The following is a 25292-nucleotide window of genomic DNA, read 5'->3' as shown; positions in this document are numbered from 1 at the left end:
CACTTTAGGTCTGAACATGTGGACGCACAATGACGCGCCGAGGGGAAAGCAAGAGTATATGGAGATGAGAAGACGCTCACGAGATGAGTGGGCCTCCTCAATGGGCCGGGCGCGCACGAGGGAGGGGCAGATGGAGATAGGGTACGAGTGCAGCGGGTCACAGCAGGTTTAAAGCCCTATCTCGGATAAGATCGAGGGGTAAAGCGTGCCACGTCACTCAATAGGGCCTTTGTTGTTTGCCGCAAAACGCCCAACAAGCTGCATCACACGCAACAAACAGACACTGCTTTCCATCCACCGATGATAATGATAATACAAATGATACTATTATTATAATGATGATAATAATAATAATAATAATAATATTGATAATAATAATAATGATAATGATAATGATAATAATAATAATAATAATAATAATAATAATAATAATAATAATAATAATAATAATGATAATGATAATGATAATGATAATGATAATGATAATGATAATAATAATAACAGCCTTTTAAACCGTCTCAATAAACGATAATTACGATTACAATTAAACGATTTAAACTAATTTATGCCATTGACACAATAACGCTGAGGGATTACCCCCCCAAAAAAACAACTAGTCCAATATAATTAAAAACACGAGTTGCAATATACATAAATAATTAGATAATTGAAACACTTACATTTATTGAATGATAATATATTGATATAGTAATTGATAGTAATTATTGCGACAGGCCAACTTTAGCATATGGGATTTTAGTTTTATTTAATAATAATTCCATTTCATAACATTTGATAGAGAGGAGCACAAGAATACAAGAGTCACACAAAAACATCTAAACATTGCATAAATAAATGGTCGATGCAACTCATTTAGATAATGTGCAGCTCATGCTTTGCTAAGTAGCTGCTAATGCTTCTTTCCACAGAAGATGTAAAATTGTTGACTGGTGACATTTGGTAAATGATTTGAGATGATCATAAGCTGCCCCACACTCTCACTCTGCCCTATCTGTCTATGTGTGCACTCCACAAATGGCTCCTCTAATCTAGCTAATTGCCATTTCTCAGAGCTTGGTCTTTCAGGAGAGAGCTGGGTCACCAAACAGCCGTTGATCAAAACATCCTATTAAGGTGCAGAAACAAAAGCAGCTCCCACAGTCGAACAATGCGCCGCTGACAATTCAACTGTTTGCTCTGGCTGCATAAAGCATTAATTAGGGCAATAATTTCATGCCAGTGCCGTTCTATAGTCTCCATTTCTGTATGAGTGCATCGGTTTGTGCTCTGAAGTTTGCCGAGCGTGCCACATTCCCCTCTACTATGTGCAGATGTTTCACTGGGAAAAGTGGGGGAGAGAGAGGCCCCTCCCATAAAACAAACTTGAACAGAGTTATATTGCTCATTGTAGCTTTACTTATAACGAGAATTGACATAATTACTTGGGCTTGTTTCTTGTCTAATTAGCAGACTTCTATGATAGACAAGAGTTAGCGGTTCTGATGGAGAAGGGAACCGGACAGGCATGGCAGAAGCAACAACACAAAAAGGGGCCCACCACCTCAGCATAATTAGGTGAGACAATGCCCCGACTGTTTGGAGATGGGGCAGAGCAGACGCCCCGTAAACTACAGCGCCCTGGACCTTAATAAGCCCCTAATTGTCCTTTTTTTAGATGGATTCACATGGGTAGCAGCAGACAGAGAAGACAGGCTAGGGCTCCTATGGAGAGGAAAACACTCACTCCAAACCTTAACTGGTTGACCCCAAACTTTAAATGTGTTGGAGTAATGTCCTCTGACAGGGTCCCAAACGTGGATGCTGGTCAGCCACCGTCATGTTACTCTTTGCAGTAGAGGGCATGCAATTAAAATTAAACATAAGCACTAACGCCGACTCCGTTTTAATTCAACTTTTATTTATAACGTTTACTACCCAAAAATGTGAAATTTAGGCTACTAAATAAAACATACTGGTGAGACAATTTGTAGGCATAAATATTGGATTGACTTACTGGTATTTAATAACACACTGACCATGCACAAACATTATAAATAACTAAAAGCAAGAAGCCAATGCGAGTACAGCTGTACAGTTGTAATGATCATGGAATGACAAAAACACTGGATACGCAACAAGTTCTAGAGCTACAAAGTGCAACCTCTGGAAGTTTAACTGGAATTCCACCACGCTAAAAGATAGAAACAATTTATTGACAAATCCCCCCAAAACTACATGACCGAGAAATACCAAAAGCAATAGCAAGAATCACACGAAAAATATTTACAAAAAGACAAAACAAAAAATGCGATCTGTGAAACGCGTCTTTCTATCATAATAAAGACCCTCAAGAGCTAATTACGCAGTCACTCAAATATTTAGAAATCCACTATTTGGCAACAAGGGCCAGCTTCCAAAGACAAGCTCCTAGTAATTGAATGAGTTATGTCAGGCTCACATTTTGGGGTACGCTAGTGCCCACGTGACATGAATAAGTAGAATAACAAATCAACAAGATGAACAGCTGTAACCAAAGGACCTTTATAACTTATAACCAGCAGTAAATGTAACAGTTTAGCATCAAATACAAGGTTGGGGTTCTGAGTATTTGTTGGTTGTTCTGATGAGAGCTTCACTTTCTTTTCTTTCTGCTCAGAGAAAAGTGTGAGCAGCTGCTTCCATTTCGCCGCTGTAAGTCCAGCCCTGTCCAGACACTCGCCATATGTGTGGCTCTAGCTATAGCTGGTGGTTTTCTGAAGACACCAAATTTCACTAGTGATGTGCATGTCCCACCACTCACAGGACGTCACTTCGATGTGCCCTCACTCCTTTAATTAGCTGTCAATTAGTGCAAATGAATCAACTGTTCGCCTAATTAAGCAATGCCACCAGGCAGCTCCCATACACAGGCCATTGTGTGAGCGCCATGTGAACAGTGCAGCTAGCAAACTCACTTTGGATCAAAAGTGCAACTTAACAATTGCTGCTCGCTCTTGTGTTCAGGGGCTGTTTGTTTGATGCGCAGCAATGCATTATGGTTTCTGGTGTTGCGGCCTCTACTATGTCCAAGAATGTGTTGTTCCTCCTAATAAACACACATACTTATCTTTAATACCTTACGAAGACAATATCCATGCTGCGTTTCAATGTCTTCAATTACTTCATATGTTCAGTGATTCTATCTTTTACCTTACGTTATATTCTTACTTTATGACTTTGTATTTAGATCCATCTATCTAACAGCTTTGACATTGATGCCAACAATTGATTTAAATTAGAATTAGCAGACAAAAAGGCATTTATGAATAGAATAAAAATTGTTTATATTTAAGTACATTTTCACAATTTGTATGGTACAGTTTTTTAAATGTGAACTTGTAGAAATTAGAAAATATAAAATACTGAATAGAACAAAATTGCTCATTGATGGGCTTGTCGCGATATAGAATATGTATATGTAAGAGTTGGGCTGCACCAGGATCAGGCATGTGTAGGCTGCATGCTGCTTCCTTACTGGGTGTAATTGTTATTTAGAGGATTAAACATTCATTCTTACTCTTGAGTCCCCGGAGACAGAAACATGACAGCATCATCGTGTCGGCTCTAAACACCCTCGTCCCCTCCCGAACGCACCCGCTCATCCAACGCCACTGTTTGTGCTTAAAATTCAATTACCCACTTATTGATAGCTCTCGGGGGCGCTGCAGAAGTGGACACGGAGCGGGCGATGATTTCCCATGAGGCCGTGCACCCCTCGTCACGTCTCCAGCTGGATCTATGTCATGGTTTTACTCATCAGTGAAGGCAGCAGATGGAGCCTCCTTCATCCACCTGCACACACCAGCGCACGCCCCACAAATGATCCTGTGATGGGACGGAAACAGGTTACTAACAGTGCTGCTTCATTCTTATACTTACATCTTCAAGTAAGTAGTGATTATATATTGATTTGGTGCCCTTTGTGACGCAATTATGACAAAAATATCTATTTCTTTATATTTATAGCATATATATCTAAAACAAAAACATTTATAAAACAGAAACTCTAGGCTGAGGCATTTGCCCCATAGTAGATGTCAATGACCAACTAGAGCACACAACTACACCAATACAACTTAAGATCTGAAATAATCAGGTAGTACTCAGCCTGCATTTACTTATTGAGGACCTTTTTTTTATTATACTTCTAGTTTTGAGACACCGTACTAATCTTCCCACTTTAGTCGTATATTTGTCAGTGTAACCATACTCTTACTTGAGGCGGCACGTTGAAATACAGCTCAAGCCATATTCACATTTATATTGGAGACAAAGCCTTTTATTTTATCATTTTGGCTAAAAAGGTGACGTGGTGAAACTTTAAATTATTCAAACAGTTGCACTTCTTACACCTTTTGTTTGTAGCTAGTTGGAGTTTCTCAAAATACTTTTTACTTGAGTATGTTTGTTGGCCCCTAAGCTTTATCAGACAGGTCAGTTCCAGGGTGAAATGGGGATGAGAGAAGGAAGGACATGCAGGAAAGTGTAAGAACAGGGATTTGAACTCTGCTATGGCCGGCTGCACTTGGAGCCGGTATGTGTGCTGCCGCCTCAATCACTCCAACAACAGGACATACATTTACCTATTCAAAAGCAACAGTCCTCACACTAAAACCACGTATTTGGTCATTTGGTGTAGATCTCAAAATACACCAGATGGAGTCGTATCTCGTGTGCCAAAACAGCACTGGTCTGGTCTAAATTACACTCACAGATCGACAGACTATGTCACTTTCTGGAGGTGGCATGTCACTTACAGATTCCATGGAAAGAGAAAGTTGAAACCATACTTCTAAATCTTCTCCATGATGGATATGTTTTGTGCTGTTCTGTGGAAGGAAAGACCTTTCTATGGAAACAGCAGGAAGAGGCCTCCTCCAGGACATACAAGTCAGGTTTGTGGAAAAGCAAGCCCTCTCACAGTAAGTAGACTACAAGTGTTTGTCTATATTTTGCAAGTGCAATCGAAACAAAAAATAAAAACATGATTTTATTTCGTGGCTACAACGTTACGTAATAGAGCTTTAAAGAAGCGTCATTTTCACTTGAATGTACATTTTGTCAACCCACCTCTGAAAATTAGAATTAGTACCACCACGACCACGCACCAGTTTAGAGCTATTCACGGGTTGTAGCCCACAGGTTGTGGCCCACAGGTTAGCCACGCGTCTGCCTGTCCCCCGGGGCCCCTCCAGGGGACACATGGCGCCTGCTGCCTCAATTCCCACTAATTACAGCACTCAACCAAGCTCTCCCACGGGACAGCGCTGCTCTGATGCCGAAACCATGCCGCAGTTTAGAACCTCATCAGGAAACAGCTGGGCCCCACACACATACTTGCATCATGAGCTGGGGTTTCTTTTCATCACTCTGGTCTTCACATTGCTAATAAATCAAATAACACCAGAGGAAGGTTACAGCAAGCTAGTCTCAGGCTTTTAAAACCACCTAGTACTAACCCAACCTTGTGCTGTCCTTTGGGGTCATTGGACCTGAAAGAACCCCAAACCCCCAGAGCACCAGCATCGTGAGCTGTAGACATGGACTAAGATGTTCTTGGTCAACCGAAGACATACTCTGGGCAGAAATTGGTCGACTGGAGGCACCAGAAGTAAAGAGGCTGACTCCAGCTCTCTTGGATGCAAATAGTCGATTGAACTCAGCCACTAAAAAAAAAAGGAAAAAAAAGAAAAGAGGAAAAAACCCTTCCAGGCCCTCTCCATTGTCCTTGTGTCACATAAAATAAATCTCCAATACCGTGTTGCATAAGAAGGTACAACAGTATACCACGTTGTTGGTGTGTTGGAAAGCCCAGGTACGACCCCAATATAATACAAAAACTGATGACAGAAAAAGCAACATCCACCTATAAAACTATTTCAAGTCTGAGGCGTGTCTCCTTGTATTTGTCTCTCGTCCTGATCATTTCTTCAATAAATACAAATAAACGGGTTTTGTCCGAAGCTAAATGTTGGTTTGGGCTTAAATGCAGAAGGAACATACGGACTTTGAAATACTAACAGTAAATACAGAGTAATTACACCTGGCATAAAAATCATAATTTTCCAAAAAATATTTTCTTGTGGAAAAATAATGTATGAGAAAAAGAAGACACGAGTCAAGTTAGAAAGGGGCAATCATAACTACAAATGTCAATATATCTAGCAGTTCAATATCCGTGTATCGATTCTTGGTGTAGTTTACAGATCAGCAGCTGTTCATTTTTACTCCATTTGTGCCATCTTTGCTGTTACCAGAGCGCCACCTGTCGCATCTAGTCACACACTGCAGTGTCTTTAAACTATCAGCCTCAGATGTTTAAAAATAGATCATTATCCATCATCAATTTAACAGCAATACAAAATAAATTGTATTTCTAAATAAAAGCACAGGTCCTTTCATTGTATGTTTTGTATAGCAGTGAACTCATTTGAGTAAGAGCAGTGTAGAGCAAGTCATTAGCATCACAACATCTGAACAGAAAACATATTTTTTGCAACACCACCACCACCAGTACAAGCACATCAGAGAATTACTTTCACACTTTATTTCAATTAGCTCTACAGTTGTTAAAGCTCGTGGTCTTCTGGATGATAAAGTTCACTCATTAGACGGTAAATGTATGATGGTGCATGGCCTCCAATGTTTGAAATAAACAAAGTAATAAGCTCAGGGGGGACATAGTCAAAGACTGGGCAGTGTACATTCACCTTTGAGAGTATTTCCCCTGAAAGATAAAGAGAAAAAAAGTGAATTTTACCAAATCAAGCACAATTACTTGATAGTGATTCTGTTTGAAAATTTGCATCTTTACCTTCAGTGAAGGGCAGCACTTCTTGGGGAGAAACAAACTTATGGAAGGTGTCTTCTTCATTTGGAAACTAAAAAGATTTTAGAGATATAAAGCTATCGATCTCGATATATAAAAACACACACACAATTTACTGGACAGTTGTCTTACCTGGGGTGAAAGTTTAAACATTGGAGCAGAAACAATAAGTGGTGTTGAATGGTGTTTGGCAGCAAGAGCGAGAGTATGAGTGCCATTGACAGCCCTTAAACCTCCATTGGCCAGTACAGTTTGTGTCCCTATGATGACCTACCGACAGCAACATATTCACAATAAACTTTTAATGAATTAATCAATCTGTTTTTACATGTTCACCTTAAAAATACCTTGTTGACACGAGACATCACAGCAAATATGCTAGCATCCGTAATTACTGTGGTCTCAATGCCAGCTTTTGAAAGACTGGTGGCCATTTCGTGTCCCTGTGAGGACAGTGTAAACAATAAGAGAATGCACTTTTTTTAGTCCAAGTCATAAGGTTATTAATAAAGAGTTATTGAATACCTGGCAGAACGGGGCACATTCTGCTACAATCACATGGAATTTGCGTTTGCGTGCAGCATCTTTGAGAAAGGCTTCAACTGTGCGTGAGCGCCCAATGGTCATGATGACCTCGTTGGAGTGGATGTGTTCCAAGGCCTGCATAGAGATGTTGTCTGTGGTTCCCTCTGTAAAAGGCCCATATATTCAGATACATTACATTTACTTGAGTATAGCATTTATGTGCCATTTGCTAACCTAGTTCTGTTAACAACTCATTAATCGCTTCAATAACATTAGCTTTGAGGGGAGCAAAATGTTGTCTGAAGTTTTCTTCACTGAGTCCTCCTGAAGTCAGCAGTTTATGTAGAGATTCTTGTTGGTCTGTCTCTTCACTGCTTCCTCGAGACCTGCAGAATAAATACAAAAACACGTTGAACTTCCAGTGAGAAAGGATATACTGTGATGTAAGGGCTGAAAACAGTGGGTCAGATCGATCCCAAACGTGCTCACCTGGCATACTCCTCTCTGATGATCTTCAGCACACGTCGGACCATGTTCCCCACAGTGGTCTCAGAGGGCTGGGCAGCCGTCATACGCCTTCCCTCTTTTCGGATTATTTCCATGAGGTCGCCTGAAAAATGAAACGCATACAAGATGTCGACACCGTTGAATGACACCAGAGGAGCACTTAACAGTTTACAATCACGTACCTGCGCTGCTCCATCGGGCTTGGGACGTGATCCGCCGCAGCAGAGCTGTCGTTTCTTTGGCAGTCTCTGACGAGCCCCGGAGAGGTCCTGTCCCACAGCCGCCGCGCTGCAGCTCGGACAGAAAGGCCTCAATCCTCTCTGTAAGGTCTGTTTCTTTATCTGATCCAGGCATCACTGCTTTAGGGAGATTTATCAAAGTGTGTAACAGCAGTACTGACGTTACTGTTGAGCTACCGTTTACATCAGCGTGGGTCCGGCGAACAGGAAGTACTACGAAGTGTTTCCGGGTTAATGCGCGTTCTAAAGAATAAAGCGTAGAAATCTAAAGAATAGAGAATATAAAGTCTAAAGAATGTAGTCTTAAGTCCTACAATTACAGTAGGTGGCAGTAATGCACTTGGATACCAATTGCCATAAAAGACCAAAGAAGAATCAGACAGATAAGACATGAGGAATCTGAGCAGGATCACGTTCAGAGAATAAGAAAGCGTTCTTTGTGTACCTTTAATGTCCAATAAAACTCCTGAACCCGTCTCCTCCTCAGTCTCCTCATTGTCACTGCACTCCAGAGCAGTGACAGCCTAACCTTACACACCACACAGTGCAGTCATCTCTACAAGTACATTTCTTTACACTCATTAACACAATTAGTCAAGAGTGTGTAAAATAATTAACATAAATTTATTATTCTGGTAAATAAAAGCCCCAAACAAATTTACAAAATTTATTTAACATAAAAAGTACAGACAGCGCTGACTGTGCACATGTTTTTAGTTTAAAATATTCCCAAATTGATGTAATCCCTGCCAAGGACCATTCATACCCCAACCCTAAAACCATGATGAAATTGAACACACACTGGATTAAATTGAACTGAATGAAAGGCTTAGCAAAGGAATATGGTTCACTGGAGACATTAATATTAATTTGAGTCTTTTTTCAGAACTTGCAAAACATAAAAACAAAAATGGAATTGAAATATGTTCACTAACCCAGCTTGGTTTTGTGCAATGACCTCATTCACGACTGGGTAGATATTGACAAACCAAACCCATCTTACCCCACTATAAAAGTAAAACATGTACAATTTGAAAAAACAAACAGGAAATCAATGTAGCTACCAAACACATTGCAAATAGCCAAATGAAGTGACACCAGTGGTTTAAATAACCTTCACTTTAAAATAGGGCACCAAGGATGAATTGGTGGCAAGTTTGCTTGGTATGACAAATAATGTTAACATGAACAAGGGCAGAAGCCATTTTCCCATGGCACATTCATTCAAAATAAGTTCTGAAATCTGTTCGTGTTCGTTTAAGTTGGTACTCAGTAGCTGCAACATTTAAAAGCAGAACAGAAAAGAGCTAGTTGTTGAAACTGGGTGAACACGTGTCACAGAAATGCATTTCTCTCGACAGTGATTTAATGCTTCAAGCCATTAAATAAGCAGGTAAATTATTTTGTCAGAAAATCACCATTATTTTCTAGATTATGACCCCCTTGACTCTAGTTTATTTGTTTTGTTGTTGCTGAAAGTCCAATGAGAAAAGGTCTTGCATCTTTTTGCCCGTAAAAGCAGCTCTCTCCAGAACGTGAGGGACACTTTACTCAATCAGCTTCTTTGCCTTGAAAAAGCGCCGCAGGTAAAACACCTGCCAGGTGGCCAGCCCAATGAGACAGCACATGGAGAAAATGCTGAAGTACAACACACGTGTATTGGTGGACTCTGTAAGAGAACAAAAATGTGATCAGCAATTTATGTCATTCAAGACATGTAATGGTTTGGGTAGTGAATAGACGTGTGCTAAATGGTTGTATTTGTACGACACATTTTCAATAAAAAGCTTCATGTCCTGCATTTCATATGTTTATACCATTGGTATCCCGCATTTCCTCTTCCCTCTTCTTCATGTAGGCAAAGTCATTCACGATAGACTCTGACAAGTCCTCCAGGCGCCGAAGTTCAACTTCAAGAGGTTTCAACTTCTCAACTTTGGCGATCTAAAGGAAATGGACAATATACAAATATTACTCAGTTTAATACATTTAATATGCATGTGGCTTTAAAAAACAAGTATGACTTTACTGAAGCGAGTAACTTGCATGACCAGCTTCAAATGTGTCGGACAAGCAGACTTTAGGTTTGTTTTGATTGTCACATTATCAGCCTACCAATTATCCCCAGTCCAATTGAAGCTTAACAAATGTAAGTTGTAATTCTGTCATGAAAACCCATGACTTTTTTACCCAAAGTCTTTATTGGACAGTGAATTTCGAGTGAATTCCTTGCACACATATTTAGTAGTAAGTTTTGTCTAAAATATTTCTAGCGCATTAAAAAATCTGCAAATGTTTGACTAGACTACATTTTCTGCTAGAATTAAGATATCTATGTAGACTATATCCAGAGCAGTTATTGAGAAGGAAGCAGAGTAAACTAATCCATTAATGGAGCACAATAATCAGTGCTTTTGGCCGATATTACACAATGGCGTGAATATAGGCCGACTGAGCACAGCAATGAACAGCAGCGTGGTCTAAAAGGGCAAAAGGATGTCAAGATTACTCAATATATTGGGACCTAATAAATTAATCATGACTGTTTTAGAAGAAAAAGTAAGTGGTTTTATATTAATCTATAGTTAAAGTTATAAAGTACTTTCTTATCTGGCCGTTTGTCACATTTACTTTGTGTCATTCAGACATCAAAGTCACAAAATTGAGTTAGACTAATAATAGTGAATAATCGTTAAATAGTGATGGTTTTTCCTCACAATAATTGTAACACTAAAAATTGACAAAGTGACTTCGCCACTAAGGACATTTGTCATATTACATGTTTTTGTAACTTTAGGAATATCCTTAACTGATTACGTGTAAGAAATACACTGCGTGCATCCGTAAACACTGATCGAGTCACTTTAAAATGAGCAACATTTTTCAATTACCTAAAAAGAAAGGCAAAAATTAGGTCTATCAACGTAAAAATAAAATCTGGTGTAAAGACGAAGTCTTGTAGAATGTCTTTATGCTCTTACAAAAGTACCTAGAGTTCAAAAAGAGTCTTAATTTCAGTCTTTTATCGACCAGGCTCATTATTGCAGCAGTAGCTCATTGAGCTGGCGCTCCTGCATCCAGGCAGCGGTCTATCGGCTTTGCCATGGCCCAGCTCGGGTGACAATGACAAGGAGTGGGCAGGGCCAGTGACCATATGTCTGTGGGGCCATGGTGAACTCAGACTAGAGCCTTGGAAGAGAGTTGATTTATAATGGGTTGTTAAAGCGTAACAATCAGAATTGCATTTTATTGTGCACAGGTCTGACAGTGATCGTCTAAAAAGTGCTTAGGCCCACCGGGAAGAATCTGTATGCTCCAGATGTTCAGTCTAGCCCAGACTTTAGGCCCAGTCAAACATGATTCTCAGTTAATTGACATGTGCAGATTGTCAGAAACCTCAACTCTGATCCTTGTTCACACACGCTTTAGTCCCAGAACATTGGCGGGCACCTATTGAAACTGGCATTTGTCTTTCTGTATTCTATCATTACAGCATTGTGCTGCATCATTTAGAGTGAACAGAATTTAGGTGTAACCATGGCAACAAAGCTACCAACCCAAGAAACGAGTAGTGGTACTGGCAATTTTGGAGCTTTATTCGCACATAATGTCCCTGCTATGGCAAATTGCCAGGTAAATTCCCAGGCTGCATGTGTGAAGGGGGCTTTAAACGAGTCTCCCAAAAAACCATGACTCGCAGTAACATTAATGGCAAAGTGCATTTAATATAATGAAAGGCTTTATACTGTTAAACCCTAAATACATTTAATTAGTTCAATGGGAGAAATTAGATCAAAACAAATAAACAAAGAGGTCAAGTTACCTCTTCATAGTTTTTAGCCTCAACGCCATGCTTCATGTCCAAGTTAACCAGCTGATCTGGTACTCTCCCAGTTCCTAAACAAAAACATTATTTAATAGAATCATAGAGCTGCAAAAATACCACGAACGAGTAACTTACCCATCGGGGACTTGCTCTCAAAGCAAACTTCAAACATGTCGTAGTCCTCTGTGGTGAATGCAAACTTTCCTTTTGTGGCATCTTCCTTGGAGTAGAGAGTGTGGCTAGAGGAGTCTGTAATCTGAGAATGAAATAAATCTTATTCATACTGTACAGCAGTTTGAGAGAGTCTCACGTAGCAATAAATACAATGATGAATTAAAGCTCGGAACTGTTTTAACAGGCACACTGTATGCAGCATATGTTGACAGCACTGTGACAAACCCTGCTTTAATTAGTCCTCCAGACATTTTGTGTTTGAATAGAAAACACGTAGATTTCAATTCAAATCAGTTCACACAATTAAGTGATAAATATGAATAAACCAGTAATTCTGTCTTTCCTATTCCAACTGTGCATATTAGCAGTTCGTGCTAATATGCTAACGTGGCTAATGTTTAAGACTGACGTGTACGGCGACAAATCATGGAAGGTGCGCCAATATATTACTTAAAAGCAACAACCTGTAGAGCACGTTTTTATACAACACTGCCTACGTTAACGCATTAATCAAATAGATACATACATATATATATATATAAAAAAAACAAAAACGGGAGAGTAGAAGACTGCCTTTATACAGCGTAAAAGCAGGAAGTCAGCCTGGCTTTTGGGCCTGGATGAGCTACAATGCTAAAAGCAGCTGTCACTCGGTGTCTACAAAAACCTTTAAAACGTGGATTACCGATTTAACACGTCAATTTATGCATCGCAACAGCGCCACAAAGCACGACGCAATGTCTATATTATAATAAAATCGATAAAAAAATAGCTGTATGCAGCCCGAGCTCACCTTCAGGTTAGTTTTGGTGTTGGGTTGTTCGCTCATTTCATACTCCCCCGTAACAAGCACGTCTTTATGGATCTCTTCCCGCAAACATTTCCTCGAGTTGACCGGCAAAAAGAAAGAAATTGAGAATACCGATTCAATGAGAACCGGTAGAAGCAGAAGAGCGGCGAGTCGAGCCATGGCTGAAACTAAAGCGACAACTGAAGCCTTCAACTTAACGCCGACAAGGGGTGTTTGTTTAGCGCAGTGTGGGAGAGCGCCCCCTCCTGGCGTGGCGGGGGAGAACATGCCCACTACAAAGAGGATCACAGGACACACAGTTGGAGGTAATTGAGTCCAAAAAGAAATCACTTAGAAAATAATATGGAGCAAGCAACCGTAAAACTTAAACTTAATAGAGAAAAAGCAACATCACTGCTGTAAGCAAGTTCCTGCTGGGTGAAATATCGAGGGAGCTTCCTTTCACATTGTTCTGGTAAGTGTATGACATTTGCATGGTCAAACTTTTTAAATCTCCCAAATGCAATCACAGCTGGGTGGCCCTCACTTACATTTACTTTACTAACTTTTTAATAAAATTGAACATCTCTGACAATTGCATACTTCATACTTTTAATCCTACTTGAGTGATAATTAGCTTGAAGTAACAATACTCTTAGTAATTAACAACACAACACATATGTCTCTCTATTTGGCTGCTAAAAAGTCTAAAACATAACTGTAAATGTACTAAAACATTGTCACAAACAATTCACACCTGATTCAAACCTCATTTTCACTCTACTGTACAGATTACTTTATGGTAAGGTAAATAAATGTAAATAAATGTAAATTCAGCTCCTTTTGATGACAGACTGTAATGGCAGCGTGAAAATTAATCTTGAAGTATCTTGATTTATAATCCACATATGGTTATCTTTGTTAAGATAACCGACTAGAAAATAAATAGCCTTGCATGTTATGAATCCGGCTTGTCACAAGCAGTGCTATCGTTTCCCTGTCAGAGGAGGGATTACCCACAGCAGACATAAGGCTGTTCAGTTTCCAGGGAAACATTAGTAGCAGATCCCCAGAGACGAGAACATTGCTCTGAGGGAGTCTAGCACCAACCCAACAGTCATTATTGGAGGGAAAGGTTCCTCTTGTAAGACGGCAGCGCTTGCGTCAAAAAGGCTTTCTGTGAAATTGCGATTTTTAGTAACACACTTACTTTGCATACAAGTAACTTTTCTTTTTCAAGCCCACATTCTATGTGAGCGTGAATTTATGAAGGTAAAAAACAACAACACACGACGTGATAAAACCAATTGTACACCATCATTTGAGGAAAGAAAATCAAGCATATCATTTTAAAAAATGTGAATCATACATAACATTGTAAAGGTTTTTTTTTAATCAGGAATGTGAAATGTTCTTAAAATGATAAAACTATATTGAAATGTACTGATCACCTCTGGGCACAGTTTCCTCATCGTCATAGCACTTATCTTCAGTTTCTTAACTGTTTGTGACATACAAGTCATTACACCCTTATTTTATTGTTCCCTGTCATATGGGACTGACTAGACAGTTGCGAGATGAAAAGTAATCCAGAAATACCAAATAACTACAAGAAAATACTTGTATTATTTTTGCAAGATTATAGTGTCTGTGTCTGTCTTTTATGGAATTTACTGGGCAGAAATCCAGTACAATATTGTTTTCAGAATGTTTCTATCATTTAATAATTATTCAATCGGCCCAAAAACCACACCAATACATTTTATGGGATTATGGCAAATATCAGATGTTTTTCCTTGTATTCATCAATAAACATAAAAACAATGTAATCTCTGCTCCAAACCCCATGCCTTTAATGCCACAGGATTGGCTGTAGACATGACGTTGAATAAAACACAAGCTGATCATTGACAATCTCAAACAATTGTCTCTTTTAAAATTAAAAAAAATGTGATCAAATGAAATACCATTATGTAATTGTATATTTTCAGATATGTGATAATGACACAGATGGTGGCGAGTATTCCCTTTCATTTAATGGGTATTCTCCTATCCATTGTTAATCACATTATGTTCACAGGTAGACTTTGTTTTATTTTTGTGGCTTGGTTCTGGATACGTTCTCATTGCCGTTGTTTATCCTCCATAAATTGTTCACCGCTCGCTCATATCCTCACCATCGTTTCCTCTTCCTCTGTGCCTTGCTCCTGCCTTTCACCACTCTCTCGTTCAGGCTCACGCTCTAGTTCCCCCCATGGGTTGACGCTGCGACGCAGGTTGGCGTCATAGCGGTCTAATTTTACTGTTGTTGATGCTGATGTTAAAAGAAGCAAGAGGCACCTGCTATTTCTGCCGCTGCCTCTCCTCCCATGGGCGAGCGAGGAGTTATTCATAGACACAGGTTATTATGCAGGGAATGGGCCATATTGAAAATGATTGATGAAAAGGGGAGGGTTTTCTTAAGTGCTAAGGAAAGCGCTTTACTCTACAAGAGATTTGGGTTTCTTATGTAATGTGAATTTCATGATGAATATGAATGGAAAATGATGTAATGTGTACATTTCCAGTAATGGACTTGGTGATTTCTGGGATGTATTGCACAAAGGGGGTTGTCAACTGAAAAGCCCTAACTCATCCGAATAGTGTGGTTAAATCTTGACCCAACGTGTTCTTTAATTAACAAACTGTTTATTCATATCCTGTGAGAACATGCTGGTCATTAGTGTTATGAAATAATATTGATGGTAAATAAGTTTCATGAGAAACAAGAAGTAAATACATTAAAGATAAAAAACGAAATGAATAAGGTCATGGCATCTTCCTTACATAATTAAAGACTATAGGGACAAAGAGGCAATTTGATTGATCTAACAGTATATTTGCAACATGCTGAGTATAGGGTTTATAATGGTGTAGTTACAACAATTACAAACACTGTGTCCAATGTTTACCCCACACTGAAGAGGTGGGTTCTGCACTGCCCACATCATGTCCAGCTGACCGCGTCTTCAAACTGTGCAAATCAATTGTGATTTGTGTGTTATACGAAAAAAAAAAAACACGTTCAAGTGTGGGACGTGTCAAATCGCACTATGAAAGAACAAAACGATTCAAAAGCGTATTTTATGGTCTAATGTCTGCCACACACCGACTGAGGGGACTAGATGGCCTTTTCCTTCACATGGCGTGACCGGGGCAGTATAATCCAGGGGCCTGACATAATTGCGCTCTTGATGTTCCGTGTCAATAGTAATGTCTGAAAAGGGGACGATGTTCAGTGTTTGAGCAGGTTTCTTCAGACCATAAAAGACTGCGCTCCAGACTGCAACAGCGCGACCTCGTGGAAATGCTATATTTGGGCACGGAAGCTGAACGTCACCGCGCTGGGCTTGCGAACTAAAAAAAAAATGGAAAGAACGTGCTGACGTAAGAGCTCTGACGTACGGGTTAACCTAGCAACAGACGGAACAGCATTAAGTTTGGAAAACTACTGCTACGGGTGAAGTTCCAGTGAGTGAGTGTTAACGAGAAAACCACAACATATTTGCTTCAATATTATTAGGTTTTTATTAACATTTTATGCAAACACTCATTGGTCAGTAAAAAAATAAAGTTAAATTTCTTAAATAATATCACTAATGTTTTCACAGAAAACTTAATATAAAGACCACTCAGACCATGGTTAGGACAAAGAACATTAGTTTTAGAGTTCCATGTAATCTTCACAACAATTTAAACATTCCATCAACCACAAACAAGCTTGGCCGATAATAACTATTGCTGTAAACACAATATATACAATATATATTTTTATTCTAGCACCATTAAAATCATATACAACTTGAATAACAATTTGTCATTGTTAAAACATGCCATTACTTGCTACACGTCTATTGTAGGCAAGTTAAGATCTATTAAAATAAAATGTTGCCTTTTGTTACAAGTCCTTTCCATAGTCCAGTGATCTGCACATTCTTTATTGGTAAACTGAAGGAGGAAGTATTAGTTTGTGGACGTCTTCAAAGGGCCAACAGCGTGGGTGAGTTGAGGGAGTCAGAGGAGTGGTCGTTGCTGTTGCTTCCTCTCCGGTGGGCGATGCCACAGCTAGAGAAGGTCTCTGCTTCTGGGAAGCTGAACACAAATGATGAAGTGTAGGTGGTGTTGGCTGGAGTGCAGGTCACTACAGGAGTGCACAGGGGCTCAAAGTCATTGTTACTGGTGGAAGTGTGAAGAGGCTCCCAGTCCTGTGTGGTGTAGAGGGTACTGGTAAGGTCCACCTCCGGCACCGAGCGAGCGGTTTCCATTTCGGTCTTGGCGAGCAGGTCCAGAGACTCCTCCAGGACAGAGCTCTCCAGGTCTGTCATTTTGACTGTGGAGCTGGAGACGGTGGCGGTGGAGAGAGTGGGTCCACTCATGGAGAAGATGGAGTTGGAGGTTGAGGTGAAGGTTGGTTGGCTGGAAGCACTTGTCTGTGAGCAGGGCTGAGTGCTCAGGCAGGAGGAGACTGGAGAGACAGAGGCAATAGAGAAGTCCATGTCCAGCTCAGATGAGATTTTGCAGATGGGTTGATGAGCAGCCAGTATAAACTCTAGCCTCTCTTTTTCCTTCAGGAGTTTGGCAATATCGTTCTGCAGGCCCGACTTTTCATCCTCCAGCTGATCAGTTTCCTTTGAACAAGAAGGAAAATGGAATATTAAAAACTGACACAGGGGAAAACTTAATATAATAGATAATAATAACAAGACTTGTTATTATTACCAGTTATAATAAGATACTTACAGTTTGGAGTGTGTCTGTAAGTTCGCGCCTCCTGTTGCGGCACTTTGCTGCTGCCTGCTTGTTTCTCTCTCTACGAACTCTGCGTTTCTCTTCCTCTTCCGAAGAAATCTGATGGAACAAGGAAAAGTTAAACCTCCACTTAATAAAAACATAATTAAGAAACATAACAAAATAAATGTTGGTTAAATATATTTACCTGTTCCTGTCTGCTTCTCTTGGAGTGAGCCTTCATGGTAGATCTCATAGCTGGACTGGAGTATGCTGAGCTAGGGCTTGACGTATACGAGTGAGGTCTGTGAGAGGGGGCCACTGAGGAGATCAAAGGCTGGACCATCCACTGCAAGTCTGGACTTGTTGAGATGGCTGTGACGGTAGGAATGAAGGAGGCACTTGACGTTGTCAGCTCAGTGAAATCCTGGAAGAAATGAATTAAAGAACTAGTGAGTACATCTGCTGAGGAGACGAATGGGGAGATGAATAAAACCAGTCTATAAAAGCCCGATGGGTTAAATATATCCTCATGATGTCAAGTATGACGTTGCAAACACTCCATGGAGTGTCCAAGTGGATGAATGGAGACGTGGAGGTCTGACTACATGGCAATTACTGCGATTAAGTAATTATATTGAGCTTTTATAGCATTAAAATGTTAGATATGGCTTTTACGTAGAGCTTGACTCTTCCATAGCTTATGCTAATAATCGGCCTGGTTTACAGCCTGAGACTCACCTGAGACTGTGGAGAGCCCATGCTGGAGTAGGATCCCGCTGGAGACGGAAAGTAGCCCAGGTTGTCAGTGGCTGGAGAGGCTGTGCTGCAGCGGGAGGACGAGTCACACTCCGTGTTGAAGGCGGTGAACATCATCGTTTCCTCAAAGTGGGTTATATGCAACAAAGTTTGCAGGAAAGCAAAAAAGCGGAACTCCCACAGGCAAGTGTGTTTAAAAAATCTTGATTTGAAGAGTCGCTGTGATTGTCTCTAGTAGATAGTCTGCTTAGAAAGTTTGACTGCCAACTCAGTCTGCTCGTGGGCTTTTTATAGGCGCTGCAAGAGCAGCGCGATGACGTAGGCAAAGGGGAGTGCCATTACGCGAAATCCCGAGGACAAAACGCAATAAACAATCACTTAACAACGCAATAATGGACACGTCCGAACAGCGACGCGTGTGTAAAACAACACATACATGTGGTTGAGGACAGCGATGTGTATAAAAAACGGGTTTAAAAGAACACATATGCGTATTTACAACACGAACCCTCAACAAATGGAATGTTCCAGAACGGGATCCCCAGTACGTCATCTTCCTTATATGGTTCATCCTGTGAAGGGGCGGAGCCTGATGGGAAATACGCCGCTTGAGATTGGCCGACAGCGACACGACGTAGAGACAACAAGCACTGACAACTTAAGCGTCTTTGGATACAAGGCTTACACAACATTATACATGTGATCGTTCTTAAACAAGGAAAAGTCTGTTCAAGTTTGGTGCTGAGGCTAAAATCAATGTGTTCACTTTAGACTTAAGGATTAGACGCTACTTTTGTTTTAAATTGATAGATAAACTCAAGGAAAGAAAGTTGGATATGGCGTAAGTCTAAAGTCATACCACATTGTTTTAAAGTAGATCTTGTTTCATAGTTTGCAAGTGACAATACATTACAGACGCAGTCAAACTCCCACGGGCAATCCTTGTACCTCAGAAGGGGTGTGTCCAGTCAGACAAGTTCATGCCTGCTGTGTGCTTTTCCACCAGTTTACTGTGGGTGTGAGACCACGACTGAGGGAATCCCAGTCCTCTGTTTGATACTTGCTGTGCACTAAACTATTAAAGGCACATAATAAACAGCTTGCCTATATCTAAAATGAGTTGGTGTAAAACTGCTTGTATCGTTATGATGACATGGGCCACGCATTGTTTTTCACTCGTCAATGTGCAATAATCACAGTCCTGTGTTGTTTAAATAGACTTTTGTAGAGCTTTCAGTCCGGGCTCATTGTGTGTTTTCTTTAATGCAGCGGGGCCATGTCTACGTGTCAAAGTTCACACGGTTATAAGATAGTTAGGTTTTGTCCCGCGCGGCTGTTTTGTTCAACATTCCTGGTTGGCATAGCAACACTCCACCCCTTCGGAGCAGTGACGTTTTTCCAGAGTAACAAAGATCGTACATGGGGAAGACGCGTCACTTTGAGAAAAGAAAAGGGGCGGATTGTTTGTGGTTGTTTGTTGTCAGGGAGTTGGTCCTCTGCTTCTGTAATGATCTATAACGACTTGACTGCGGAACTAAACGGGACAGCGCCATGGATCTATTATAATATAATTATAATATCAGCACCATGGATCTATTATAATATAATTATAATATCAGCACCATGGATCTATTATAATATCAGCACCATGGATCTATTATAATATCAGCACCATGGATCTATTATAATATCATTATAATATCAGCACCATGGATCTATTATAATATCAGCACCATGGATCTATTATAATATCATTATAATATCAGCACCATGGATCTATTATAATATCAGCACCATGGATCTATTATAATATCAGCACCATGGATCTATTATAATATCATTATAATATCAGCACCATGGATCTATTATAATATCAGCACCATGGATCTATTATAATATCAGCACCATGGATCTATTATAATATCAGCACCAGACCGTCATTATAATAGATCCATGCAGACCATAGGCTAAGCATGGATCTACTCTATGATCTAAGCCATCCCCACAGTAAACGCGGACACGTTTGTATTGAATGCTTTGAATGAAACATAATTGTGTCATTTTGTTATGGAAAGTTATGTCGGGCCTGTGTACGATTATTGATTTACGTTTTAGGATCGGTCCACAGAGGAGATAGCCAGACTATATGGGCTGTAACTTTGAAACATCGTACACACTAATCTCATATGAGCTTGAATAAAAGACTGACATTCCAGTAAATTTGAGGGGGCTGGCACTGCCGAGAAGCAGGAGCAGGGGTCCATTCATGCATCTCTCACATGACTGATCCCCCGTGAAACCATTCAGCTAAATATAGATATGCAAACTAGTCGGCAAGGACTATTGGCTGCACCACCTAACTAGGTTAAAGGGGGTCTTCAAATTACATTTAGACAATACTTTACATGTAGATGATATCTTCATCAGTGGTTTTCAAGCGGTTTCAAGATATATTTTAACATATACTTTGTTCCAAAATGTTTCTTCCAAAAAGAAAATAACGGGCTATAACCATGGATGTATTATATTAACGGCTATAACTCACAGGGGGCTATACATTTAAAGTTGTTTGGTCCATGGAAGGGGGTGGTGAGGGTGCGCCTGAGTTGTGATCACCCCTGGTGCACCCTCATGGAAGATCATAGCCCCTCCAACTAAACATGTCTGGTTTTATATACGCCTTTCACCTTCCCAAATGTATCGGTATTCTAAAAATGTGGTATTATACCATCACTATTCATCAGAGAATGCCCTCCTTGTAATTTGTAACGCACGTTTCTCTTTCTAAGTAGTCGCTTCACTTGCATCCATCACTTGCATCTGCGCGCGCCTTTCTGAAGGCGTGCCTCATCACCGGAAACTCCATAAATGGTGCGACCACTTGACGATCGGCTAATTTACCCTACAACATCCATAATTATGCTGCTGAAGCAAATAGGCACATTTCGGCCACGTATTTACAATTTGAATTGGCATTATAATGAAACTTGGGCTATGGGCTACACGACTTAACCAAAGTGAAACTCTCTACCAGATTGGCTATAGAGTACTTGATATTTAGCCTATTTATAGAGAAAAACGGTTGACAACGGGACAGTCCCTTACCACGTTTGTATAAAAAAAGATATTAAGTTATTACGCATGATGAGCACAATGAGAACACACTGTATCCTACAGCCTGTGATGCAGATGCTGCATATATGACGTGACGTTGAGGGGGTATCTTGAAGATGGGTAGCTCTATAGCTCTACAAATTATTAGCTAATAGAATAGTTGAAAATAAGTCTAAATGTGCGGTGACTAGTCAGTTTAAAAGGTAAATTTAACATAATTCTCCATTGCTGTAACTCTACAAACACTGCGCCTGTCAAAATGAACAAATCCTTCTGTTTTCAGCCCCTCATCTCCCCCTCTCTGCAATGGTTTAGTCTCACCACACCGATTTCATTCATAAAATTTCGGCTCACTATAAAAGGCGAGTCTCTTCACTTTTTGCACGGTGCATGCAAGAGCCACAGAAGTGACAGCTAGAATTAGGCATTAGGAATTTAATACAAAGTGACGACATATGCCGCCGTTTACATTTTAAGCCAAGACCATGCGCAAAGACACCTTCCCCGAGTTTGACTCGTCCTCCAGTTGCAGCACAGCCTCTTCGGATGGGGACACCCCTGGGTGCAACGAGCTGCCTGGCGCGCTTTCACCAGAGAACATATCTGAGGTACAGTCTCATCCTTGTGATTACATCTTTAGAGGTTTTAATCAAACCAGCCTATTGCATTGTTTTTATATATAATATAGATAGGCCTTAAATAATATGAAATGATAACCTTACACTATGCTAAATTAATAGGATATTGACCTAGATAAAGACATGGTTTTATCTGTGTCGTTTTGGGCTTACTTGAAGTGATTTGAGCCTTTCCGATGCCGCATGGATGAACGAGCCATTTTGACACAATACATATTGGTTGTGGACTGTTGTAAACCAATTAGGCTATGTCATATAAATATAATTCACTACAGGCCAGTGCTATATTAATGTTTCTTGATATTTCAGGACCCCGGAGACAGTGGGACAGACTCTGTCGTGCCCACTGCGCGGACATTCTCCACCCGCGGCAAAGCCAAACCCTTCGGCGCCTCCCAGGCTTCTTCTGTGGCAGGTGCATCCAAGGCAAAGAGCTCCAAGAAGGGAAAGAAAGAGCAGGTACATGCAACGGCAGAAAACAGATACATTTAGTAGGGTACACTTTGAATGAGTATTTATCTTTTGTTGACCCTATCATAATGAAGTCACAAAAAGTCACGTGCACAGATCATACACACGTCAGAGTGACAGCTCCGGTTATCACATCAATGTAGACAATGTGTTTGAATATATATGTATATAATATATATATGTATATATATATAAAAGCATTTTGGTAATTGAATGTGTTTTCTCATGATTGTAGCTCTCCAAGGAGGAGGAGGATCGGAGGAAGATCAGGAGAGAGAGAAACAAAATTGCTGCAGCAAAATGTCGCAACAGACGAAAGGAACTAATAGACACACTCCAAGCAGTAAGTGACCCTTTTACTGTGTATTATTCACCTAACGCACTCTTAAAGACATATAGATGCCTATTGCTCATGATGTTGCCATTGATCACAGGAAACAGACCTGCTTGAAGATGAGAAGACGTCGCTCCAGACAGAGATAGCGGACCTGCTAAAGGAGAAAGAACGGCTTGAGAAGGTTTTAGTATCTCACCAATCTTCATGCAAACTATCTGTAAATGAAAGCAGTGAGGAAGAGTCTGAAGATGGTCCCTGCTCTCCACAAGCCATGTTAGACAATGAAAAGACGTCTAAAGATGACATGGATTGTGTTCCTTGTAGTCCCACAACTGCCATTTTGGGAAACTCCAACATCCTCTTGTGTTCTAGTGCAGAGGAAGACACTCTTGATGATTTGAAGGGAGATGATTTGGATGACCTTGTGCCCACATTAGAGATGGAGGTAATGACAGACACCACAGCATCAGTGCCTGACATCGATATGGGCACGCCATTCTGTCAATCAGATTGGGAAACCCTGTACAAGTCTGTGGCCAATGACTTTGACTCTCTGAGCACACCAGTCATGTCTTCCAGTCCCACTTGTAGCAATTACCGCTCTGTGTTTTCCTTTAATTACTCTGAGATTGTTTCTTTGGCTGAGGGCTGTGAGAGTCTCAAAGGAGGAGCATCTGATTTCACTAAAGATCTACACTCTCCAACACTACTCACTCTGTGAGATTAAGAGCTGATGCAATATGTAATAGATTCCCACCAGCCAAAAAGCGTGTGTAGATAGTTTATAGACCCATGGTTTGTGCTAACAGTTAAATTAAGAAAACTGTATGGTTGTTACTGTAACAATGTTGACTACTTCCATCCCACTGGTATAATGCAGAGTTTGTACTGTAAGAATGCATGCAAAAACATAACTATGACTATTTAAAAGTGAAGTAAAGCCAAGTTATGCAAGGTAATTGTGTAATGTTTAAAAAAGAAGGAAAAACGCGGAGTCACCAACCGTGTCCCTGTGTTATGGTTCTCTGTGTTACCTGTGGTTTATGTCTGAAGTATTTGTCCTGTATTTTCTCTATACATAGCCCGCAGTATTTTATGACACTGTTTATTTTTTCATTAAAATTATATGATGATCAGTATAAAACATACCTAACTTGATGATTCAACGTTAGAAAGAACCAACAATACAGCACGATTCTATTTGCAAGATACAATTTGCCTTTATTGCCTGTAAGAGGTTGAGCTATAGGAGCCTGGATTGGTGCATCCATCTTTTGGGGTATGAAAAAAAAAAGAAGCTAAATATGACAAGATTTTTTTTCGTGACCATAATAAACTCCTTAAAACATCAGCTTTGAGTAGAATATGAGGTGGATATAAAGAGTCCTCTTCTGCAGCCTATTACAGATGTCACGTGCATAATGCGCATGTGGGAATGACGAGTACAAAAGAAGCTGCGTGGAGCGCGTGTTCGCTTGTCAAATGAGTGGGAGCCGCAGATACAGTGGCTTAATTATTTATTCATAGCTCGTTTCGGCTTCTCTATTGTCGCGGTCAAGAGAACCTGACAACACAGCAGCGCAAGACGTACGTACGTACAGTACATGACGTCAGTACGCGGGTGAAAACGTATCACTTCCCTTGCCCATATTTGGGAGCTGGGTAACTGCAGTTGTTTTGTTTCCATGGCAACGGGTGTCGCATTTCTGGACTGGAAGATGTCGGAAACAAAAGAGACTGGCAAAGATGGCAAGAGGCTAAGCGTAAATACCTGATATGTGAAATTACTAGTTTAATAGCAATGGAGCAAAAAAAAAAAAACGTGTTAAATGGACGATGACAAACAAACATGTAATGATGCAACACACACAAAACATAAGCACGTTTAGCCAGTGATTCTGCAAAATAAACGCAACATTTTTTTCTTGATCCCAACCTAAAGCTACACAGGGGGTTCCTGAAAAGGTCCAAACCAGACTGCTTGAATTAAAATGAAAAGGTGTGTTAATTGCTAAGACTATATAGTTAGGATTCATATTTTATAGGCCCGGCTTTATAAACAATAAGATAATCAGGCCTTTACTTTCTATTATAAGATAGTAGTGTGTCAGGTGGTTTTCGGAGCAGGAAAAGGTGGTTGAGGTCGCAGTCTTCACATGAGCTGCGTCGCACGTTGTTCATCCCCATCTCTCCAGCAGAGGGAGCCAGTGCACGAGTGACCTGAGAGGTGAAGCGATTTTGTGCTGTCGTTTGATTTATTCATTCTATCTACTGTGT

General features: G+C 40.3%; 4 protein-coding genes across 4 annotated transcripts; 1 reads left to right on the top strand and 3 right to left on the bottom strand.

The window, feature by feature from the left end:
• Positions 1–6569: 6569 nt before the first annotated feature.
• eif2b2 (eukaryotic translation initiation factor 2B, subunit 2 beta) lies at positions 6570–8341 on the bottom strand. Its single transcript, XM_072442107.1, has 8 exons — positions 8083–8341; positions 7883–8003; positions 7628–7779; positions 7394–7557; positions 7216–7311; positions 7001–7138; positions 6854–6920; positions 6570–6766 (listed from the first exon to the last, which is right to left on the bottom strand). Exons 1-8 carry the CDS (start codon positions 8252–8254, stop codon positions 6609–6611), a joined length of 1068 nt encoding a protein of 355 aa, XP_072298208.1. The 5' UTR covers positions 8255–8341; the 3' UTR covers positions 6570–6608.
• Positions 8342–8792: 451 nt separating this feature from the next.
• Positions 8793–13173, bottom strand: tmed10 (transmembrane p24 trafficking protein 10). Its single transcript, XM_072442100.1, has 5 exons — positions 12933–13173; positions 12101–12221; positions 11963–12036; positions 9957–10083; positions 8793–9808 (listed from the first exon to the last, which is right to left on the bottom strand). Exons 1-5 carry the CDS (start codon positions 13107–13109, stop codon positions 9687–9689), a joined length of 621 nt encoding a protein of 206 aa, XP_072298201.1. The 5' UTR covers positions 13110–13173; the 3' UTR covers positions 8793–9686.
• A 3299-nt stretch (positions 13174–16472) lies between these two features.
• Positions 16473–18704, bottom strand: LOC140357564 (protein c-Fos-like). Its single transcript, XM_072442092.1, has 4 exons — positions 18438–18704; positions 17905–18123; positions 17709–17816; positions 16473–17596 (listed from the first exon to the last, which is right to left on the bottom strand). The coding sequence occupies exons 1-4, from the start codon at positions 18570–18572 to the stop codon at positions 16949–16951; spliced, it is 1110 nt and encodes a 369-aa protein (XP_072298193.1). The 5' UTR covers positions 18573–18704; the 3' UTR covers positions 16473–16948.
• Positions 18705–21987: 3283 nt separating this feature from the next.
• On the top strand, positions 21988–24106 carry LOC140357554 (protein c-Fos-like). Its single transcript, XM_072442081.1, has 4 exons — positions 21988–22177; positions 22517–22666; positions 22914–23021; positions 23113–24106. Exons 1-4 carry the CDS (start codon positions 22055–22057, stop codon positions 23734–23736), a joined length of 1005 nt encoding a protein of 334 aa, XP_072298182.1. The 5' UTR covers positions 21988–22054; the 3' UTR covers positions 23737–24106.
• The last annotated feature ends 1186 nt before the right edge of the window (positions 24107–25292 follow it).

This window comes from Eucyclogobius newberryi, unplaced genomic scaffold, assembly GCF_026437365.1.
Source record: "Eucyclogobius newberryi isolate DKJ021-1_F unplaced genomic scaffold, fEucNew1.0.hap1 SCAF_1, whole genome shotgun sequence".
In the NCBI taxonomy this organism is placed as follows: domain Eukaryota; kingdom Metazoa; phylum Chordata; class Actinopteri; order Gobiiformes; family Gobiidae; genus Eucyclogobius; species Eucyclogobius newberryi.
The sequence above is the reverse complement of the archived record's forward strand: the minus strand, read 5'-3'. Positions and strand labels throughout refer to the sequence as shown.